The 22,077-nt window shown below is 45.1% G+C and overlaps 2 protein-coding genes across 15 annotated transcripts in view; one reads left to right on the forward strand and one right to left on the reverse strand.

The window, feature by feature from the left end:
- LOC125727478 (leucine-rich repeat flightless-interacting protein 2-like) overlaps positions 1-13,586 on the forward strand; it is a 26,629-nt gene extending 13,043 nt beyond the window's left edge. For 3 of the 14 annotated variants that reach the window (XM_049004227.1, XM_049004232.1, XM_049004235.1), the window contains 22 exons: positions 290-337; positions 451-519; positions 854-928; positions 1,296-1,343; positions 1,430-1,489; positions 1,860-1,907; positions 2,072-2,128; positions 3,686-3,754; positions 4,238-4,351; positions 4,787-4,834; positions 6,302-6,433; positions 6,725-6,796; positions 7,715-7,885; positions 8,257-8,349; positions 8,774-8,866; positions 9,642-9,743; positions 10,328-10,460; positions 10,613-10,662; positions 10,797-10,917; positions 11,201-11,280; positions 11,570-11,674; positions 12,707-13,586. In XM_049004227.1, the coding sequence (XP_048860184.1) occupies positions 290-337; positions 451-519; positions 854-928; positions 1,296-1,343; positions 1,430-1,489; positions 1,860-1,907; positions 2,072-2,128; positions 3,686-3,754; positions 4,238-4,351; positions 4,787-4,834; positions 6,302-6,433; positions 6,725-6,796; positions 7,715-7,885; positions 8,257-8,349; positions 8,774-8,866; positions 9,642-9,743; positions 10,328-10,460; positions 10,613-10,662; positions 10,797-10,917; positions 11,201-11,280; positions 11,570-11,674; positions 12,707-12,817 (1,899 nt within the window). In that variant the 3' untranslated portion in view covers positions 12,818-13,586. The remainder of the gene's footprint in view (positions 1-289; positions 338-450; positions 520-853; positions 929-1,295; positions 1,344-1,429; positions 1,490-1,859; positions 1,908-2,071; positions 2,129-3,685; positions 3,755-4,237; positions 4,352-4,786; positions 4,835-6,301; positions 6,434-6,724; positions 6,797-7,714; positions 7,886-8,256; positions 8,350-8,773; positions 8,867-9,641; positions 9,744-10,327; positions 10,461-10,612; positions 10,663-10,796; positions 10,918-11,200; positions 11,281-11,569; positions 11,675-12,706) is intronic. The other 11 variants (XM_049004229.1, XM_049004228.1, XM_049004234.1 and 8 more) reach the window with 11 other exon arrangements.
- Positions 13,010-21,766, reverse strand: LOC125727479 (DNA mismatch repair protein Mlh1-like). Its single transcript, XM_049004243.1, has 19 exons — positions 21,524-21,766; positions 21,042-21,132; positions 20,835-20,933; positions 20,413-20,486; positions 20,193-20,269; positions 19,087-19,174; positions 18,894-18,936; positions 18,706-18,794; positions 18,145-18,257; positions 17,943-18,036; positions 17,683-17,836; positions 17,194-17,591; positions 16,986-17,107; positions 16,766-16,874; positions 16,531-16,594; positions 16,206-16,370; positions 15,982-16,074; positions 14,792-14,905; positions 13,010-14,077 (listed from the first exon to the last, which is right to left on the reverse strand). The coding sequence occupies exons 1-19, from the start codon at positions 21,628-21,630 to the stop codon at positions 13,916-13,918; spliced, it is 2,256 nt and encodes a 751-aa protein (XP_048860200.1). The 5' UTR covers positions 21,631-21,766; the 3' UTR covers positions 13,010-13,915.
- Between the last annotated feature and the right edge of the window lie 311 nt (positions 21,767-22,077).

Here is a 22,077-nt window from a genome sequence, read left to right on the forward strand (position 1 = left end):
ATCTGTCCCATGGGGTGTGCATCCCTCTGTTATAGCATGATTACCTGAACCTAGATCAGGGCTCATAGGAATACCTAATAGGAATACATAGCTAGGAAGTGTGGGATTGTTATGCAAGGATGGGTTAGGCTATGGTGCACACAAGGAAGCCTCAGTTAATTGTTTTTGTTGTCAGCAGTGCAATAATGTGTCTCAGTGAGAGTCTGGTATGAGGTCTGTATGCTCATGGCTGATGGCTATAACCTAGTGGTCATCATCCTAACTTGTACTCTGTTTTTTTCCTCCTTAGTCAGATGGAATTTCTAGCAGATCATCTTTGAGAAGTGCTCGCTCCTCAGTATGTATCTGAATGCCAGTGTGTCTTTGTATGTGTGCGTGTCTGCGCGCGCGTGTCTGCGCGCGCGTGTCTGTGCGTGTTGAGAAGGCTCTCTCTCTTCTTTACTCCGTCAGACCTCTGTGTACAGCGACACCCTAAACCTGAAGAGCCCTGTGTCCAGCAGCTCCAGGAAAGACCTCCTGGTCAGTGCGTCTGTTTTGAACATAGTAATGACAAGCACTGCTAGGTCTCGCGCCTCTGCCCTTCAAGGGTGACTGATAACTAAACTACTAGAATGGCTGAACCATTCCACCATTCCAGTATACCTATATTTCCACAGAGAAGTGTTGAATTGTTTGTCAGTTACATCATCTTGACCTTTGTGTGTAGAAGACATTATGTCATTTTCTCAGAGACATACTTTCCAAGGAGTGACATAGTTCAGGTGTAAAGATTTCAGAAGCTGTTGCTGAACAATATCTGCATCTTTCCAATAGTGTGCTCTCTGCCCCTATGTTTTGACTTCCCTTTTGTCAGGCTGGGCTCTACCATGATCAGAGGAACTACAGCACCCTAAAGAACTCTAAACCGCTGCCCTCCTATCAGCCTCGGGTTGGTTTCCTGCTTGCCTAAACACCATTCAGAAAGGCTGCTTTAGTGCTCTGCAGCTCTCTGTGGAGCTCGACTGCCAGTGTCACACTGGTCTGGCTTGATGTTCCAGGCTTCATTTTTATTTTAATGATCTAACCTCCTGACCTGTTGCAGGAGAGCCTGCCAACTGGGAGACAGTCTTCCTGCACATATGAAAACCGTATAGGGTTACTATACTGGAATGTTTAGTGTTTTCTGGGTGAGCTGTGTGTGGTGCCCTACGGGCCGCACACAGAAGCCCTGCGTGAGGTTCCTGCGTAAAGTGTTCAGCTGCTCAGTCACATATTGCTGTTCCTCCCTGTCTCTCCCCACCGTTTTCTTTCTGAAGTCGTCATCTTTGTATGGAGATTCCCTGCTGACCTCTTCCAGTCATGGGGTTAGTCATGGTGTTATCTTGCTATAGATCGGCCTTTTGCCTGTCATTGCGTCAATGTGACACTGACCCCACCTCTCTATCTATAGGCTACACCCACAGCCCAACCCCCGCTCCCCACTACTAGCCTAACACGGAGCTACAGTCTGGTTGGTTTGCACGTTGTCCACTGGATTGAGTGCTGAATTCTAACTAGCTAGTAATTCTAGCTAGCATTTGTTCCATGAGCTGTTTGTGTTATGCACTAATCCACTCGTCTTGTATTTATCAAGCTGTTGGCTAGCAGTTTGTGGTTTATACGTTGATCCGTTCCATGTGCTTTGGATTAATAGCCGGTACTGTTTTTATAAGATATTAGCTAGCAGTGCGTGCTTTTTACCTTGATTCTGTCTGTGCTTTGGGGTGACCATTAGTGGTAATTTGAGCTGTTGGCTGTGTGCAGTTCATCCTGATCGCATGAATTCTGGATGCACCGTTAGGGTTCCTCAGGCTTGACATGGCTGTGCTTTGTGCTCTCAGGCCTCTCTCTGTGACGATGGTCTCTATGGGTCCTTCAGCTCCAGGACTGTAAGTGCTGCCGTTATGACAAGGAGTGCGTGTTGTGACCCTCCAACCACCACCCTGACCCCCGTGGTCGGGACAGTGATTTCCTTGTGGACGAGTACTTGAGGTGGTGGGGGAGGCTGGTGGTAACCACAGTAACCTGTGTCTGTGCTTGGTTTGTCCCGCAGCCCTCTGAGTATAGCTGGTACTCCTCAGCAGCCAGTTCAGCCCGCAGCAGCCCTGGGGTGAGACCACACACACGCATGCAGACATGCACATGAAAGGTTTTGACACTTTAGGATTTACATTCTGTGGGGTCAGTTACACACGCACTGGGTCACCACAGGTACATCTGTGGCACGCTGCTCATTTGACCCCCACGGACATGATATGGAGCAACTCTTAGATTCTGTCTTAGAACACACATCATGCGCTAACTTCTACATGATGTAAAAGGTGTCTTTAGATGTAATTCTTTCTGAAACACACCCACATGCTCTGCTCTAACCCCTGCATGATGCAATATGTCTCTTATGAGATAGTTCTCTCTGATACATGCTCACAGGTTCTGCTCTTACCACTACACAGTGTGGAGTGTGTCTTTTGTTGCGATTCTCTCTGAAACACACATACACTGCTCTTGGCCCTGCATGATGTGGAACATCCTCCTTGACATGGTTCTCTTGTCATTCCCCTGACACAAACTGGCTTATTTGCTTTAAGAAGCCCCCAGCAGGCATGTCTGTCCCACCAGATTCATGGGAGAACGAAACGGGTTAACTAGTCTGAACCACAATACCTTCTGGATGTTTTTTGAGTTGTGTGAATATTGTGCAGCATTGTTTGTATGCCTTTGCCTGCATTGTTTGTATTCCATACATTTGTTTTTTAATGGCTTAAAAACTAAATAATGCTGCTAGTCGTGAATAAAAACAGACTGATCATATAGAGATACCTCATGGTAGAGCCAGGTATGCTTTGTCATTTGCCAGGAATGTGATGTTCCTGTGGTCCAACTGCCTGTGGTTGGGTAAAAAGCCCTATATATCTGTGTGTGCCCTGAGATGGGTTGGCATTCCTTTCAGGATGTACCCTGCCTTGTGGTTCCTGGGTATGTCCACTACATCCCTGTACCAGATTATCGGTGATGATGGATGGGATGAGACGTTTCCTAATTGTGATGAGCAGTAACAGACTCTTTAATGAAGCACACCACCTAGGAATGTTGGGTATGACTGGTGTCACTCACTGGCTGCCCTGTGTGCAGCTCAGTTGGTTGTTTTTTCACTTAGTTCTAACCTACAAAGCGTTTCAGACACTCCCAGTATGAACTGTGTTCAGCCTCTGCTGTCCAGTCCGGATCTTTCACAACATGACCCGGTTAAAATGAAAAGTTCTTGTGAGTATCTTGTGATGAAGCCTGACTATAGAGTGCGTAGTGTTTTCATTACATCTTATTTTAGGAATCAAGAATTATGACCTTTTTAACATCCTGAGTCAGACATTGGTCTTCAGTTGGAAGGTTAGGAGACGCGTGGACTGGAGTTGATGAAATGGGCTTCTTTGCTAATTTGCTGGACTCTGTAGCTGCTCACTCATTCACTTTACAGCCCACATCTCCAGCTCTGTGATCAGAGGAGCATGATTCCTTCATTAATCGACAGCTCTCTCTGATAGCACTGGTGCTCATGCTCAAAGAGATTGCCGTAGTTGAGGTGTCATGGTGCATCGTGCGTTGCATTTGCACTTGATGCATGTGACACATGGCTGGGATCTCACTCCCCCTTTGATCATCCCCTCAGTCTTCTGACGACGACTCCTCCAGTACCGTGTCCCAGGAGCGGCTCGGTCGCAGCCGGGGGGACAGCGTGGTGAGACAGTGGTGCATGCAGGGTGGCGCAGGCTCAACTTGCACAGGAATGAATGGCTTCTGCACCACTGTAAAGTGATCAGATGCCGGAAACTGTCACCACAGTTGTCATGGGGCATGGCTGACTGTTGCTCAGGTGGATGCTGCTTGAGGCCTTTACCTGGGTGGTGTGGGCAGGTAGGCTGGGGGATGTCTCACTGTGCCGACAGGTGAATGGAGAATGGGTGCGGGCAGCCTCTGGGCGTGCCGGCTTATAGGCATGGATATAAAGCAGGTTGTGTGTGTCTGTGTATGACTACTTGTACTGCAGGTTGATCATCATGAAATCTTGCTGTTTTTGAGAGCATGCATGCACCTGAGTGGGTTTTGTATACGAGATCACTGAACATGTATGTAGTGCCGTCATGCTCTAAGATTTACTCATATCTGTGGGTTTGTCTTACTCTATCTTCTTCCTTTCTCTCTCTGGGACACTCTGGGTCAGTGCTCTGACTTCTCTGACTCCAGTGACACTGCAGCAGATTATTTCAGCCGCTCCAACCGCAGGGGCAGCATTGTGTCCGACCTGGATGAGCTCAGCATTCCTGACCTGGATGGTGTGAGTGTGGGGGGGTCCTCTGTGCCTCCTGTGTACCTAAAGCTGGTCAAACTTGGAGCACTAGGGGAAGTTTTTGGGTGTTTGAGATGCGAAGCTCTGAATATGCAGCAATGACATGGTAACTTAACTGCTAAGTAATGTTGTCTTCTGTACTTGCAGTGTGAATTTAATGAAGCTTCCTTTTTTATTCAGCTAACTTCAGTTATGTTTCACAGATTAACATGGAAGGAGCCAGCATGTCCACTGTTTACCTACGAAATTTTATTATAAGATGGATGGCATGTGCTAACAGTTTTGAGAGACCTCTGATCTGTGGAGATCGTCATCGCCGGACTTTGAACTGGCATATTAAATGGTGTTCTTTAATCTGTGTGGCATGTGTATAGCAGCCTGTTGTGCATGTCTCTAACAGAGCTGTGTGTGTCTCTCCTTCAGCTGGATGAGAAGAGTGATAAGCAGTTCACAGAGACATCCTACAGTCGGGTGAGTGACAATGCTGGAGTCCCCTTCATCTTTATCCTTATGGAGCCTTTCACTGCTCTGATGCCAAAGAAATATGCAGAACATGGAGTCCAGATTGACCAGTCAAACCTGTATGACTGAGGTGGAAAGAAAAAAATAGCAGAATTTTGATAAAAGTGCTTGTCTGCATGTTTCTTTTTAGGCTATATCCACATTGCCATCTTCTCATTTTAAAACACTGGCATTAGTCTTGGTTTGGGCCTTTTGTCTACACCTGATTTTTCAGCCCCCAAAAGCTGAGGTTTTCAGAGCTGTATCCTTCTGAAAATTCTGTTTTAGCATTGCAGTGTGGATGAGTGAAAGGCAAGTTATGAAATCATAGAACCTAAAAGTGCCCTAATTGGTCCCTACTTATCACGTGGCCCTTCCCTGATTTGATCCCTCTAGTTTCAACATCTCAGTGTCTCACTGGTCACCTGGTTACCCTATATGGAAGTAAACAGGATCCCAGCATGACGAGGAGCTGCTTTCAGTTTCCTGTTGCTGACCTGTATGCAGTGAAGTGGCGTGACTGCTGCATATTTGTGCAAAAAGAAACTAATTTATTGATCACTGTGTTGATGTGCGCATGCCCAATGTAGACTGATAACTATGGAGGGAAATTTGGAACAATATTTAATAAATGCCATTTAGATTGTAATGTAAATTCCCATTTAAATTATTATTTAAATAATCATTTAAATTGTTATGTAAATGATTGCTTAAATGATCATTTAAACGGTACCAGCAACCATTAAAATTATCTGTCAAAGTCACCCATCAAACTTAGTGGGCAGGTTTTAAATAAAACAAAACATCTGATTGCTTCAGTCAAATCCAAACTGTTACATCAGATCGATATCACCTTCGATTGAAGCATTTTGTCTGTTCTGTCATAGGGCTGTATATTTCCCAAAATCCTAAATAAGCTTTCTTACTTTTATTGTTACACATTTCCAGTCTTAGGATAGTATTACAGGTTCTTAACTTCCAAAAATCTTAAATAATCTGTAACATTTGTTTATTGAATATTGTCACAAAGCACCCTCCATAAACTACGTCATATTTATTTCCACTCATTTCAGTGTGCATGGAAAACTGTTGTAAACAATGTCAAAACACCTTGGTGGATGCTGATTGTTTATGTTTGAAAACTGTTTTTAAACGAAAACAGAGCAGTGAGGACGTAACCTTAGTCGTTAAACTTCACACTGTGCTGGAGGGCTATGCCAGTCAGCTGATTTTTACCATAGCAAACATGATGGTCTAGGTTTTGCACTTAGGGATACAAACAGAACATGTCATCACAGGAACTCGATTATCTGCTTGGAGTAGGAGACTTACTCTAGTTTGATAGAAGGCCTTCAGTCAGCCTAACTGTGTGACGTGTACATGCACTCTGCCTCCTTTGCATGGTTCTGTATTTACAGACTTTTGTTCTCTCCACAGCCCTCCTCACGCTGCACTACTCCTGGTCTGTCTGCATCCAGTCTGGCCTCCCTGGGGGGGTCCTCCTCCAGGAGGGGCAGTGGGGAGATGAGCAGCCTGGTAGACCCCGACGCATCTCTCAGCGAGCTCAGGGTATGGACCATCCCACGCCCCCCAAAACAGTGCTGTGATAGAACGCTGCGTGGTGTGGTGCTCTCCTCCCTCCTCTATGAGAGGCAGGTGTGAGGAGCATCTCTCTTCTCCGCCTTTCTTTACCTGCTGCACCCCAGGCATACGTACATGGCTGTCCTGTTACACTTGGTACCATAGTGTTTGTTTGTGTGTCCAGGGCCCCTCTTTCTCTGTGGGATGGTATTAGGCTTCCAGGCAACTCCCTATCCCTGCCTCATGAAGTATGCCAGCTTGTCTCTCTCTGCCCAACAGGATATCTATGATCTTAAGGACCAGATACAGGATGTAGAGGGGCGGTACATGCAGGGCCTCAAAGAGCTGAAGGTAGAGGGGCTGACGCTCAGAGCATGCCTTCTGCACTCCCCCCCACCCCCACCCCCCCCATCTGCCTGCTGGAGGGTCTCTCTCGCATTCACTACCCTGCTCCCTTCTGACAATCAGCAGTCAGCTTGCATGCACTGTGTGGTGACTGCTGTATGTATCACCAACTGGTGCCTGTGCTGTGCTGTAGGCTGAGCAGTGCAAGGTTACTGGGGACACAATAGTGCAAAGGGCTGAAGTGATCAGGACTATATGCCAGTCTGCTGTATTCCTATAGTCTCACTGCAGCTGTGACTGCCTGTCGCCGAGGCTGTGCCTTCTGGTGGTGGCTTTGCCAAACTGTCACTAGCTATTATGCTTTGGGTAGCTCTGTGTGTGTGATCTGTGTGCTTTTAGATGGCTCTGCCTGTGTCTTTTAAGTGTGTGTGTGCGGGGCAGGGGTTAAACTTGACTGCATGAAGATCTGCAGCTCTTGTTCTCACGGGGTTCCATATGCTTACAGATATGACTAACCCCATCCAAACCAGACTCCCAGCATGCTGCTCATTGCCTGGGACCCTTGTTGGGTCCATCCCCTTGTCAGGGTGGGCTTCTTGTTTTATGCTTCTTCCACATCTAAGCAGTACTTTCTTGATCCTTTCATCAGGGGCCTCACATTCACCTTAGTGATCTGCAAGAGATAAAATGTTCGTGCTAACCAAAGTTTCTCATCCAAGGGGGTGTGTGTTTGTGCGCGTGAGGGGGAATGAAGCGACACTGTGCAGGATGAATGTTCAGCTGTCAGCTTTGATCTCGTAGTGGTACCTTCCATGTGTTTGTATGGATTTTGACTCCCCAGCATTGCTGTGAGGCTGCTGGCCTGTGCTTCTCTACAAGTATCATTTTAAAAAACCGTGTAAACGTTAGACTGTTCCCTTGCAGGACTCTCTGGTTGAGGTGGAGGAGAAGTACAAGAAGGCCATGGTGTCTAATGCGCAGCTGGACAACGACAAGGCTAACCTCATCTACCAGGTGGATACTCTCAAGGATGTCATCGAGGCCATGGAGGAACAGATGGCTGAACTGCACAGGGAGAATGAGGAGAAGACAAAGGTAGTACAGAGACACCACACAGCAGTACTTCTGATATGGTAGTGGCTGATTTCTAGACAAAGGGTTAAGTTTTATTCAAGTGTTTGCCTGTAGGTGGTGCTTCTGAGGAAATTCATGTAAAAATTAGATTTGCTGTTTTTGCTAGTTTTTTTTCAGTTCAAATAAAGGAAATATGGTAACACTGAAGCATTTCCGAAAGAATTTGTGCATTATCTGAAAAAAACGCAGGGGTGCGAATATTGTTGGCCGCTACTGTAACTCAATCATAATTGCCATAACTCATTTTTTCACGTTTTGTTAAAGGTATCAGTAGCAGCTCTTCATATTGCTGCCATTTCATTTGGTTACCTTTTGATATTTTTTTGTTTCAGGAGCTTGAAAGACAGAAGCACACATGTACAGTCTTACTGCATAAGCAGGATGAACTCAAGGAGGGTATCCGGCAGAGAGATGAACTTATTGAGGTAAGATAACCATTGAGGAACTTGACCTTTATGACCCTCCCTCCCTCCTCAGGAATGTTGCTGCCCAGCATTTCATCCTTGAAACAGGAGGGTATGTCAGGGTTGGGTTCATTAAAACATAGATAGGTGAACGTGTACAGCTGAATGTAACAGGAGTTGGCTTTCACACATTCCCGGTGATGCTGTCCATCCTTGTCTATCTGTGCAGCTCCACTATAGGAGCGAGTAGTGGTCAGGTGGACAGAGTACTGCAGAACTTCTAAGCTGAGATGACTACTTTGTTGTCACCCAGCAACCAGGGCAATGTGTGCTCTTCTCCTACATTCTTCCATCTAGCTCTTTGTCTTTCGCTGTTCATCCCATTCTTGTCTCACTCTGTCTGTCGCTACTCATCCCTCCCCATCTTGCCCTGCCCATCCCACAGGAGAAACAGCGAATCCAGCAAAAGTTAGACTCCCTCACCAGGGAAGTGTTTGACCTGCAGGAAACCATTAACTGGAAGGACAGAAAGATTGGGGTAGGCAGTCATGCAGGGGGCACTGTGGTACCTTGGCCAGCTAGTCTCCATCTCTCACATGGACGAGACCTTCCTCTTTGTTGAACATACAGGAACTCATGCCAATGGTGAAACATACACTTGCACTCCATACACAGGCCACTGTGGGCCGACACTGCACTGCCTGGAGTGTCAGCATGTGGATGGCTGAGTCTGAAGATGCATGTTTTAAATGACTGTTTCTTTCCCAAATGTCCCTTCCATGGGTCAGTTAGCTGAGAGACTGTGACTCTCCTTAAACCATGTGCAAAAGTACAATATTGAGGACAAATATAGAGGGCTTTTTAAAAAGCCCTTTAAACTTAATAATAAAGTTTAGATTGGTGCATAAATGATTTGCTGGTAGCATTTAAATGACGGTAAATGTCATGGACAGCAAAATGACCGTCTTTACACTGTATAGAGTATGACACTTGGTTTAGGTTAAGAACCAGGGTAATAGTGTAGTGTGGCTATACGTTAATGCTGTACAGCATGCTGGTTTTCTGTGGAATGAGACACTTCATAGTTTTGCTCCTGCTGGCTACCAAAGGAAACACTGAACTAGTCTGGGCCTTAGCTGTACCTGTTAATCAGTAGTTTTTATTGGTCTTGCTGGGATGATGTGTGTGTCTGCATGCGCTGCCTCCAGTCTCACTCTCTCATACTCCCACATGCACGCTGCTTTCTCTGCTCTTCCTCCTGTGCCTTTTCTTTCCTGTTCCTCTGTGGTGGTTGTGCGCCCCCTGGTGGCCAGGCACTGGAGAGACAGAAGGAGTACTTTGACTGCATTAGGAGTGAGAGGGATGAGCTCAAAGATGAGCTGGCTGACCTCAAGGGGAAGTCGAAGCCAGCAGAGGTAGGTTGCCGAAACTGGCAAGGCCAGTGGTCATGGAGATGGTGACTCCAATGACTACCAGGGTGCTTAATTTACCCCCAGAAGCCGCTGTCTTTAGTGGGATCATGTTGCCCTGCTGAAGACCAGTCACTGGACCTGGCACCTTGTTTAGTTATACAGAACACCAGCTCGGTGCTCAGATGCTGCACATTTCATTCCTCAATACCAAAGCCAGAGGTGTCAAACAGCAAATGTTGTATAACTTCGGTGTCTGTGCTAGTTTTTGTGATGCTTACAGCATAGTCATAGTCATACAGTTTATGAATGTATATTTATAATGTACTCCTGTCTGGTGGTATTTTGATGCAATTTGGAAGATGAACCAAATTTTGTAGGTCACTGAGCAGTACGTGGGTATTAAATGATAAGATGCAGACTGGTTTTGTGTACACACTGTGTAAAAAGTTGGGGTGACGGCGTAAATGTAACGGTTTCCCAATTATGCTGGTGACCAGTATGCTCCGTGGTGGACTAGAGTACCGATTACATGTCTTCTGTGCTGCTGAGTAAGTGCTCAGGTTACCCACCAAATATGATTTCCACAGAAACACGGGTTGGTGGTCCTCCCAGAGAGCACCCCTAATGGAGATGTCAGCCATGAGCCTGTGGGGGGGGGCATCGCTGTGGTTACACAGGAGACGGCCCAAGCGCTCGAATCTGCAGGAGAGGGCCCATTAGGTAAGGCTGAGTTATGTGCTCCACCTGGCAATTTCCCCTTTCTAACTTGGTCTTTTGCTCAATAATTCACCCATGAACTGTTTCATCCCACTGACTCACTCTCACTGAGCATGACTGCTCCCGGATCATGTGTCTTGTTTACTCTGTTTCAGATGTTAGGCTACGTAAGCTAGCAGATGAAAAAGAGGAGCTCCTGGCTCAGGTACAAGTTAACCCGCGTCACACATGTTGTGTGTATGAAGTTTGTTAGGAATGAGCATTTCCCACAAACAGCTGTATGTTCGTTTGGTAAAATTAGAGTGTGCATTTGGTAATCTGCATTTCTTCCTGTCTCAGATCAGGAAGCTAAAGATGCAGCTGGACGAGGAAAGGCAAAAGAGCACAAAGATGGAGAGCGTCTTCACAGACAGCGAGCGGCTGGAGAACGGGACTGACTTGCACTTCATTGAGATGCAAAGTTAGTTTCTCCTAAATGCATAAGATGAATCCTATGCGGTCCTGCCATTGTGTCATATATGTACAAACACATGTGTAGAATGTGTGGTGCTTTGGTGGTGTTCACATTCTAGCTGGTCAAGTTTATAGTTCCCCAGTTTATTCAAATATTCCAGCGTACAAAGGGTTAATGACTCATTTTGCTGCACTTGTTCATGTTATTCAAATCTGTCACTATAGCTTATGCAGAACTAAGGAAACAATCCTACTCATACTGCTGATTTTACCATTTTATCTTCCAACAGGAGATGCCAATCGACAAATAAGTGAATACAAGTTCAAACTCTCAAAAGCAGAACAGGAAATGGCAACGATGGAACAAAATGTAATTACATCTATCAGGAATACTGTTTGGTACTATCACATAGTGCTTAATGCTATTTGATGTACTTAACCCTCAATGAAGTATCAGTACCCCGTTGGAACCTTGAGTGATCATCCTCAACATCCTTAACCACTAAATAGTACTGTAGTACTCAGCGTTAAATTCGTCATGGAGACTTAGTCCTCTGAACTATGATTTAGGCACAGACACTCCACCCATCCCCACAAGATAAAAATCCCTTAGTAACTCTGATATGCATCATGCTGTTAACGGAAGCTCTCTCTTTCAGATCAACAGACTTGAAGGACAAGTGTCCAGATACAAAGTAGCTGCAGACAACTCTGAGAAAATTGAGGATGAGCTCAAAGTCGAAAAGAGGAAGCTTCAAAGAGAGGTACTGGGCAGGCACACTCACAAGCAGACGTGGACCACTCATACCAACCGCCACCACTAGTGGGGTTTACAAAATCTTTTGTATAGGGCTGCCGCGATTAGTCGACGTAGTCGATGATGTCGACACTGAAAATCAGTCGACATCAATATTTGAAATCGACGCAGTTTTTTTAAATTATTTTAATTTAATTTATCATTAATTTCTAAAACGCTTCAGTTCATTATAACAAATGTTTTCCTCCAAGATCATTATGTAATTATAGGAGTACTCTTATATCGCTAAACAAAAAGGTGGTTTTATACAGTGCAAAGTTCAATGCCAATCATACGGTCATAACGCTATGCATAAGCACCTGAAGAGGGAACACACAGGCACTATTCTGGATCGCCACAATAAGCAAAAGCACCATAAGTGTTCTCTATTATTATCTAAAAGTTCTCCATACCAATGGTAAATTTGAATTATTTTTTTTTGTCCTTGTAGCTGCTAAATACACTTATTAAAGCCATGAAGTGCTACTAATCTGCTTATCGAACTGTGGGCAAAAATGTCCGTATAGTGTGAAAAGCCAGTGTCCATTATCTAAAGCCGTGCAGTGGCATGCAGTTTGTTGTCAAAATAAAATTAGCCTAAACTATTTGATTTTCTGGAGGAAAATTAATCGTTTAGATGAATCGACCAATCAGCAAAACAGTCGATAGATTAACCCACAGAAAGTCATTAATGGCAGCCCTACTTTTGTACCAGCCAACCTCTGATAAATAGACACGATTGGCCCATCATGTCAGAATGTGACATGCTTACAAATGTCCTTAAATCCTTCATCTGTGCAAATAAGAGCTAGTTAAATGTTCCTTTTACTTATAGTCTGTTTCTGCCTCGTTTTAAGCTACTGTAAGTATCTTTCAGAAACACTCTCAAAGCTTGAACTCCATTAACAGGTTAAACTTCAGAAGTTTGGGACAAACAGCGGTAAGTTAAAAGAACTGGGCAGACCTGCGTTGTAAGTGTCATTTGTACCTCCACCTCCAGCTCCGGACAGCCTTGGACAAGATAGAGGAAATGGAGATGACAAACAGCCATCTAGTAAAACGGCTGGAGAAGATGAAAGCCAACCGTACCGCAATGCTGTCCCAACAGTAAGCCTGGATTGGGCAGCCCTGCCCACTAATTCCACCCCTGCACCAATGGGAGCAGCCCAAGGCGTTCTTTGTAACAACAATGCACTGCTCTGCCGATCCTGCGTCTATGAATGAGAACCATTGGCTTGCAAACTCCCACCCAGCCCCAGAGACAGGGGAGAAAGGAGAGGGGGTCACAATGCGTTCATTCAGATTTTTGAGCTTTTTTTTTTTTTTTTTTCCTTTCCCTGAAAGCTTTACACATCATGTTACTCACCACGATTTTGTGTTTCCAGCTGGGTGCTTAACTAGTTTTTTGATAAGTTGCATGAGTCTGGCCCCAAATGGCCTGCAGCAGCCTCCAGCCACCAAGTGCCTTCTACACGGAGCCACGCGTTTCTACACTAAGGATGAAACAAAGGATTGTTATTTCTGGTACAGATTAATGTATTTCAGTAGGGTGCACTTAGGTTTTAAACATATGTAGAATCAAATAACAATATATTGAGTTTCCATTGGTGAGGAATTGAGCAATATTTAAAATTATTTCTTAGAACAACTGTACATGACGTGTATATATGGGGTTGATGTTCTTGCATGGATTTTGGCACATTGGATTTGTTTAAAGACAGGTTGTCAGTACTTGAGGTGCAAAGAACGACAAAAGAAAACATGCTGTACTTTTTCAAACTATCTTTGCTGCTTGGGAAACAAGTGGATTTTCAGTCTCAGGACCACAGTGATTGTGACTGGGGCAGCTACAACATTAAAAGTACACTTTCTAATGCAAATGGAGTCCGTTCTTTCCACACCACAGAAATTCAGTGGATACCTCACTCTTCCGGATATTTGTTGATGAGTTGCTGTTCTGCATCCCAGTAGAGACAGGAAAATCCATTCCCAGAAGGGTGCATGACTTCGGGGCTCAGTTACTCCACTGCCCTCCTTCACTCAGATGGTTTTACATCAAAACTGCATCTCGAATCAGTCAACACTCACTTCAACACATGCTTTTGCGTAGGTTTGTAGGAATTATCAAACATTTTTATTGTCAAGTTAAAGAAAAATAAACACTTGCAGATATCTCCGAGTTTTTTTCTTTTTCCTTCAGCATTCCAGATTAGCATCTCTCAAACACCTTGTAGAGGTCTGGCAGGTTGGCAATCTGCAGCACACTGCCATCCTGACTGAAGTGCTGTGGGGGGCTGAGATGCGTCCTGAAGGATTTGAAGAGCAGGTGCTCCACAGTCCACCTCCACGACGACCCAACCTGATCCTCTGGCTGCAATGGATTGGTCCTTGAGTCAACAGATACAGCACTGCGCAAAAATCTTCAGCAGTCACAGAAGATGCTTAAATGGCATTCATGCTGGTGTGAAACTATGATGCCTGTCAAAACCTCTCCTAAAGTCACCACAGTACTTGCAGCAACAGTCCAATACACCCATGGATTTTTTACCCCACCTTGTTTAACAAATCAAGTTGATTAGCCAAATATCTCAGTTGGGGTATTAACAGAATGGTTGAGGAAATTGAATGAATACATAGAATGGCTGAGGTGCCCCTAAGGAGAAGTTTTGGAACTAAAGTGCAGTTTATCTAGCCATCCAACATATCATCAGTCAGTTTTTTTAGATTCATTCTTGCTTATTTTTTATGGTTACTGTTAATTTGCATATGTTAATTTTTTGGAGGAAATATAAAAATTGCTACCAAGGTAAATATGCTTAAACATTTTCTTTGACTGCCTAAAACTCTTGCATAGTATTTTACATAGAACAAGTTACAAACCATAGCTACACCTGCACTAATCTGAATTGCTCCAGTTCCTCCAAAGAGGTTGCCCTCCCTGGTCATTATAAAGAAATGACTGGGTGACTAACAACCTAAGGGCTTATCATCTACTTCCTGAACTGGGATCAGAATGATGAACTTAAAGTGGTAGACTGACTATGGGTTGAACAAGAAGTGAGTCAATATCAAGGGAAGGGCCTACCTTAGGTTCCACCCCCGTCACATCCTCCATGGTATACTGCTTTCTGATGGAGTAGAATGTGCTGCATTCGCGACTGAAGTCCCCGAAGCACTCTTTCTCATCCTCCCAGTTCACCTGCGTGCAAACACACTTCATTATCCAGTAATTCTATAAAGAGCATGTAAACAGGGATCAAGAGTTATGTGAATCCTGGTGTGCAGAGACAAATGCTAGGAGTCTGGTCATGCGCAGGGGGCAGTGAGCAGAATAGCAGAGCAGTGTACAGAATGGTGGACAGCAGTTAAATTTTGAACTAAAAATGCTTGAGAAAACGAGGCGCGAGGATTAGGGCTGGGACATAACTGAAAAAAAACACATGATTACAATACCACAGAAGTATGGATGGTCGCTTTAGATCAAGTAACAGGTGAACATTAATTAGGTGTTGCTGTTTTCTTTAGATGCAAACCATGCACAAAGTTTGTCAGCAATTTCCCTACCTTAAAAGGGAATTAACATGGTAAGAGCAGTAACAAATAATGTAATATTATTCTATTACTTATGTATTAACTACAAACTAAGTCTACTACATACTGACCCCATGTTTGTTCATCATTGATGAATTGTGATGCATGTTTTATCCCAAGTTAAGTAAATATTTGTGAACTACTGATCTCATGTTTGTTCATCAACGTTAATGAATCATGACATGTCTTAAGTAGTTATTATACTTGTTCATGAATTGTAGTTCATTAGTAACCGAGTTACTAGTAAGTATTTGTGCTCTCTCAAGTATAGTGTTACTGGAAGAGTTTGTCTTGTTTGACCATCCACACAAGTTGGGAAGTTTGAAATGGTCTCTAGGAAGCTGAACTTGAACGAATGACATTCTGGCTACTGATAGGAAGATAGAAATCGGTCATGTCTCAAACTTCACAACTTAAAAGAATGGCGAATACACTATTACTGCAATGAATAATGCTTATGAAACGCTGCACTATAATAGCCTTATGTGTGTTTTATTTTAACTGTGCCAGAAACAACCTAGAAGGCTGAACTGAAAGGCAAATCATAAACCCTCCATAAATCTTGTTTTGTCCGTAGCTTAAGCCTACTTCTCCTACAAAGGCGATGACCATTGGTTAGTCACTATCAGATATCCACAACGGGTTATGTAGGATTGATATGGCAAAACACCCCATCCTGCTCACCTCGGTGGCCAGACGCAGCACAAACATGGGCAGCCCTTCCATGGCAGGGATGTAGCCATCCAGCAGCAGTGGCAGTCCAACCAGATTGCCATCCTGGGGGACCAGCGTCAGCGGTCAGAGAGAGACATCAGCACTAAGAGACTCTCCAGCTGAGGGGAAACTCAGCAGAGAGAATAAGTAAGCATTACCTGACTCATTCTATGGCAAACAGCACGTTAGCTCACCTGGTCTACTTCCATGGAGAAGTAGTCCTCTAGCATCTCTGACTTCTTCTGCAGGAATTCCACAATGTACTGGGCCAAACCTTCCTTAGGTCCATCCTCCTCTGACCAACCACTCTCCTCCATCTCCAGTGCCAGCATTGCCAGGTCGTAAAGGGGTGCCGGGTTCTACCAATCAACGCACAGCGTTTGGCTGCAAAGCTGGCTACCCCGCAACTGAATACATGACTTCATACAGTCATAGCCTATGCTTTATAAAAAAAATGCACTAGCAAAACATTAACATCATTGATTTTGAGACAGGGAGGAAATTTTACATATGACTTACAGACAGTCGCAAAACACCGAAGTTCCCAAAGTCGTAGATCAGAATCTGGTAAAAGAGCTCCCGGCTAGGAGAGCAAAAGGGTGTGTGTGAGATTGGAAGGCATTATAACAGTCTAATTAGGCTGCCACCATGCTGCACCCTCTATATTAAATTAAAGGGAAACCATTACTCAATGGGACAAAAATCATTTTAATTATGAATATAAATAAAGAGGATTTCTTACAACAATACTGACCTGAACTTGGTGGTGTCTAGCAGGTACAGTTTAGTCTGGTGCTGGATCAGGGACCACTGAGGAGTGACACAGCCAACGAAGGTATGGTTCTGTAGCATTTCCTGCAGGCCTGGGGATGACAAGTGCAAGGGATCACAGTCATGTTATGTTCAACTGTATCCGGTAAGTAAGCTGAATGCAGCATTCGCATTGGCCACGTAGTAGCAGTGGAGCCAGTCACCTGTGTGAGACAGCTCGCTTATTTGGGCTCGCAGCTCCTTAATGCTGGTGAGCTTGATAATACGTCTGTGGGGAGCAGCAGCGGGGCACGGCTCGTGTTCAGACCCCTCTCGAGGGCGCTTTCTGGAAGAGATGAAAAGGATCCTCGAGGGACTGCAATCCTCGTGGACACACACCTAGAGCAATGAGAGAGCTCCACAGAGCCTTACCTAGTGGAGAGGTCTGAAAGAGGAGTACTACATCCCTGGATGTCTGCTGAGATGCTGGCCTCCTCCTGCGCCAGGGCAGTCAGCAGTGCTGCATCCTCAATATCCTCTTGCTGCTGGTCTGGACTCTCTGACTGGACCTCAGTGCTGGATGGCTCCGTCCGCTCGCTGGGCTGCTCCGTCCGCTCGCTGGGCTGCTCCGTCCGCTCACTGGGCTGCTCCGTCCGCTCGCTGGGCTGCTCCGTCCGCACGCTGGGCTGCAGAAACGCATCTAACTTTTGGGCACGGCAGTCAGTCCGCACCATGTGCTGAGCGTAGATGCGCTGGCTGGAGTCTGGCACAGAACTGGAGGAGGGTACGACATCTCCACCAGAGGAACCAGAAAGTCCTGGGAGCAGAGTCTGCATCATAGAAATAAGGAGGTAAATCTAACTATGTAAAAATATGATGTTACCATTACAATGTGCCACACTAGCTGGACGAAGACAGTACCTGCGTAAAATAGGTACGTGAAGAGTTGGAGCCCAACAGTTTGGCCTCCAGGTGCCTTTGGATGCTCTCAATGATGGCGTCTTCGTGAAGAAAATGGACCTCATGTTTGGTGGGGTGAACGTTGACGTCGACGTTCTGCGGGGTGATCTCTAGACTGAATTGACATGGCAGTGGGAAGTGAGGGAACGGGAAGTCGTGCTTAGCCACTTGCTCAGCACCTCTTAAGAGCTTGAAAGCCGAGCTAACTCTATTCGTGTTACCTGAGGTAAAGGAAAGGGTGTGTGTTCTTGGGAAGGTAGGCAGCATAGACAGTCTCTATGGCTTTTTTCAGAGCGCTGGACTCTACCAAACGGTCTGTGATACCAATAATAAACAAACACTCACAGTCAGTGCAGTAACATACACAGGCAACACAGTCTCATGCAAACAGATCTCCCACCTGAACTTGTCTGTGATACGTACGGTTAATAAAGAGTAAAAAGATGCACTTCTTGACTGAGTAGTTGGCATTGGAGATGTAACCCTTCACCTTGAAGCTCAATTTCAGATCTTCACAGCCCACTTCGATCAGCTCTCTGTTCACAGAGCACGACACACACTCATCAACAGTTTATTGTTGCGATGCTGTGTTCTAGATTTAATGTATTCTTGTTTTTTCTAAAACCAGTGTTTGGTGGCCAGAATGTTGGGCTGCTCGCTGCAATGGCGTGTTGACAATGTAAATATGGAGGTCAGAAGGCACCACAAAGAAGAGGCTGCAGTCTTACATGACTGGGTAATATCTTTTGAAGAACTACTTACAGTCTTCAAACTACTCACAGCCCAGCTCCAGACGCAACAGCAGAACATCTGTGTCCCACAACCCAAATTACAAGAACAATGGGGAGAAACTAGGCAAAACTGTCTGGCTCTGCCATGGGGGGACCACAACAACCAACTGGATAGCCAATACATTTACTTCCCATACTTCGCTCAATATGCAAATACAAACAGGGCAAGAGGCAAAGGCGTAGGGGGCAGCACCTGCTCACCGTGTTGCCAAACACGGACCGTATGTTGTCCACCGTTGAGGCGTTGGGCAGCGTCCTCACATCTGCCATGGTCTCCCCTTGCTGACAGGGTACAGATTCAGAATCACCATCAGAATTAACCACAACTTCCTACTCGACTAAACAGGAGGTTCCCCACTCCATATAAATGAGTATGCATACCTTTTTAACTGAAAAGCTCTTTCCTGAATTGTGAATAGCATACCTGTAAAACATTTCAAGACCTTAGCATTAGTTCATCAAGTATTTTATTAATTAGGTTTCAAAATTTCACATGCGAGCCTCTAGAAACTTCTGCAGCCCCGCAGCTTGGAGATGGCCTACAGACAGGTAGCACGCCACACCATCCCCTCACCTGCTTACCACCTCCACAATTTTGCTATACTCCTCACTTGGACTCCTTAAGGCCTTCCTGCGCGTGGACACATTGTAGAACAGATCTTCTACCTGCAGAGGTACACACAGGTATACTTCCTGTACATCAGCAGGTAGCAGAATGATGCTCTCCAATACTTCGTCACTTCCCCAAACATTCCTCACTAGTCCCACACCCAATGAAGGAGACCCTCAACAGCTTCATTTATATGTGACAGTTATTCTATCATAATGTAAATGAATGACCAGGTTATTTCTCAGTCTTCTGTCATCGGCCACAATAGTAAAAGATAAATAATCAATCTGTTCAGTCAGTACTACAGATGCACAGTATCACAACAATTGATATAATATTCTGTCACATTGCAAAAGTACAATAATTAGTGTTGTTGCTAATTTGTCTATAAATTCTCAGACAGTGGTATAACTGCAATACACTGTTAAAAACCCTGTAAAACAAAGAAAACAGGAGTCTTGTATCAGAAGAAGCAGGGCTCACAAATTACACTCAGTGACAAAAAAGTTAAGCACCCAGATGTAACGGTCTGATTTGGATGTAATTTGGTAAACGTGTGGACCAGCGATGGGTAAATGATTTGGGTATGTAAATGATTGTTTGCAAGGAGTTGGAGCATTTAGTCACCAGACACAGAGGATGCCTCATAAACACATTAGACACCATTACCAGCACTTCACGGAGTTTGATAGGGGGGCATTGTGGGTTTGCATGAGGCTGGGTGGTCGTATCGTGCAACTGCCCGGCATGTGTGGCATGCAGATGTCACAGTCACCTGATCTTGGAACCAATGGGCAAGGTTCTGGCCGCCCAAGACAGACCACACCATGGGAGGATCGTCATATTGCGCGCCAAACATTACAGAACCCCATGTCATCTGTGCCTGCCATCCGGGTACAGGAAGTGGACTCTTTTTACAACACCTCATGTCACCCCGCTCCGTGTCTCCGTGTCAGCCAGACTACGGGTTCACTGTCCCATGCAGAGGACTCTGTCTGGGTGCTTAACAAACTTAAGTGACACCACAAAGCAATTTTTTCCCCTCGGCAAATCTGTGCCCTCCATGGTACCTACAGTGATCTGGGTCCCCTGATTTCCTGCACAGGGTTTGGGAGGCGCCTTTAGCTTCCCATCGCTGTAACTGGCTCTGAGGGGGGAGAGAGAACACTGAGGCTGGCTGCTGTTGGCACGGACCACCAGCTACCACAGCGTTACGTTAAACACTGGCTCACCTGTAGGCATTGGCACGGAATGCCAACTACCCTGGCCTTACGTTAAACACTTGCTTACCTGTAGGCACACTTCCCATCAGCTGTTTTCGTTGTTATAGTCACATGAGCTACATGACTTATACTGGCTAAGGCCTGCAAAGCACAGATGAGAGTAATTTCAAAAGCTCATTCCAAGTTAACTAACGTTAAGCAACACAGATGAGAGTTATTAGAAAACAACCATGACAATCGCTTTTCTAGTTCATATTTAGTGGTTTAAGAAAGAAATATTAAGTAGGATGACTGAAAACAACAAAAAAATTACAGCTGAATGCAGATTGGCAACCATTTTCATTGTCAGCAGGTTGTTATATTGAAACAGTAGTAACAAAGTTCACAATAACAATAGAAATTTAAACATCTTATTTTGGCCTGTGATTGTACACATATGTGAAGATGATGAAGCAGTCTGAATAACACACACTGTGCTATGACACTGACCTCCCCTCTGAATCCATATGTGCTGATGGCTGTGAGGTCTTCAAACTTCTGAAGTTTACTTGTTGTAAACCTCTCACATACTATTTCCATGTCCTCTTTCTACAGTGCAGGCATACAGAACATCACAACAACATATGTTAGGCAGCACTGTCATGTATTACTTTACTGCACTACGTACGAATTAAATGCAGACCGCTTGGCTCTCACCCTGATGCCTGTCCCATTGTCCTGAATCTGGATAAGCTTCAGTCCTCCTTCCTTCACAGTCACCTGAATACTGGTTGACTTCGCATCTAAACTGTAGGTAAGTTTTTTTAAGCATGATTTGTAATAACGCTATCCACGTTATGCAGGTACGTGGGAACGCTTGTAAACAATGTTTTACAAAAGAAATGATGGAAAGGGGTTGAATTATAAACGTCTGCTTCATACTCGCTTCGTACTTCACTTCGTCCACCCTAAGAGTGGTCAGAATTATTCTTTCGTAAAAGTATTTAATTGGGATAAATCATAATATATATTGCAAATGGGAGGGTAAAACGCCGTATAAAACAGCTAGCTGTTCGATAAGAATTCAGAATACCGAAAAAATGAACTTATTTATGTATACACCATTTGTACCTACATCACCGAATGATTACCAGAGAAATATCACTAGTAGCCGTTAGCCAAGTAGCTCAGTTTCTTACCAGTTTTCTATCATTTCTTTAATAGCATTGGCGGGTCGCTGAATGACTTCACCGGCCGCAATGCGATTCACCACGGTTTCGTCTAGCCTTCGGATAACACCAGCCATATTTCGGGTGGACCGGTCCAGTGATGCGGGGAGCTGCGGTACCCACTCCTAGTCGGCTAATTCAGGCTAACACAGCCCGCCGCGCGACTATGGCTGACAGCGCGCGCCAGTCCCGCCCACCGCGAAGCACAAGCGAGCGGGGTGCGGACACGCCGCTCCATTGGCTGCAGTCTTTCTGTTTCTTAACCCATTGAAGCCTGTCGTTCGGTGTAACCAGGGGCGCCGCTAGCAATTTTGGGCCCTATGACAAAATATGAGGTTGGGCCCCCCTACCACACCCATTCAGATCTCTGGGGGCCCCTAAAGGGCGTGGGCCCTTAGAATTGTCCCAACTTTCCCCCCCTTAGCGGCGCCCCTGGGTGTAACTCATGGTATGCAGGGACGGATTATGGGTTGTGTGGGCCCCTAGGCTTCTTTACCTTAATCAGTTGAATGTGAAGAAAACCA

This window comes from Brienomyrus brachyistius, unplaced genomic scaffold (genome assembly GCF_023856365.1).
Source record: "Brienomyrus brachyistius isolate T26 unplaced genomic scaffold, BBRACH_0.4 scaffold98, whole genome shotgun sequence".
Taxonomy (NCBI): domain Eukaryota; kingdom Metazoa; phylum Chordata; class Actinopteri; order Osteoglossiformes; family Mormyridae; genus Brienomyrus; species Brienomyrus brachyistius.

What these genes read in the sequence shown, in the direction of transcription:
- LOC125727479 (XM_049004243.1), bottom strand. Translation starts at nt 21,630, where the DNA reads ATGGCTGGTGTTATCCGAAGGCTAGACGAAACCGTGGTGAATCGCATT. An exon ending in TTTGGCAACACGGTGAGCAG is followed by an intron (nt 18,258 to 18,705) that starts GTGCTGCCCCCT and finishes CTCTGTGAACAG; the next exon opens with AGAGCTGATCGAAGTGGGCT. An exon ending in CTTTTTACTCTTTATTAACC is followed by an intron (nt 18,037 to 18,144) that starts GTACGTATCACA and finishes TTGGTATCACAG; the next exon opens with ACCGTTTGGTAGAGTCCAGC.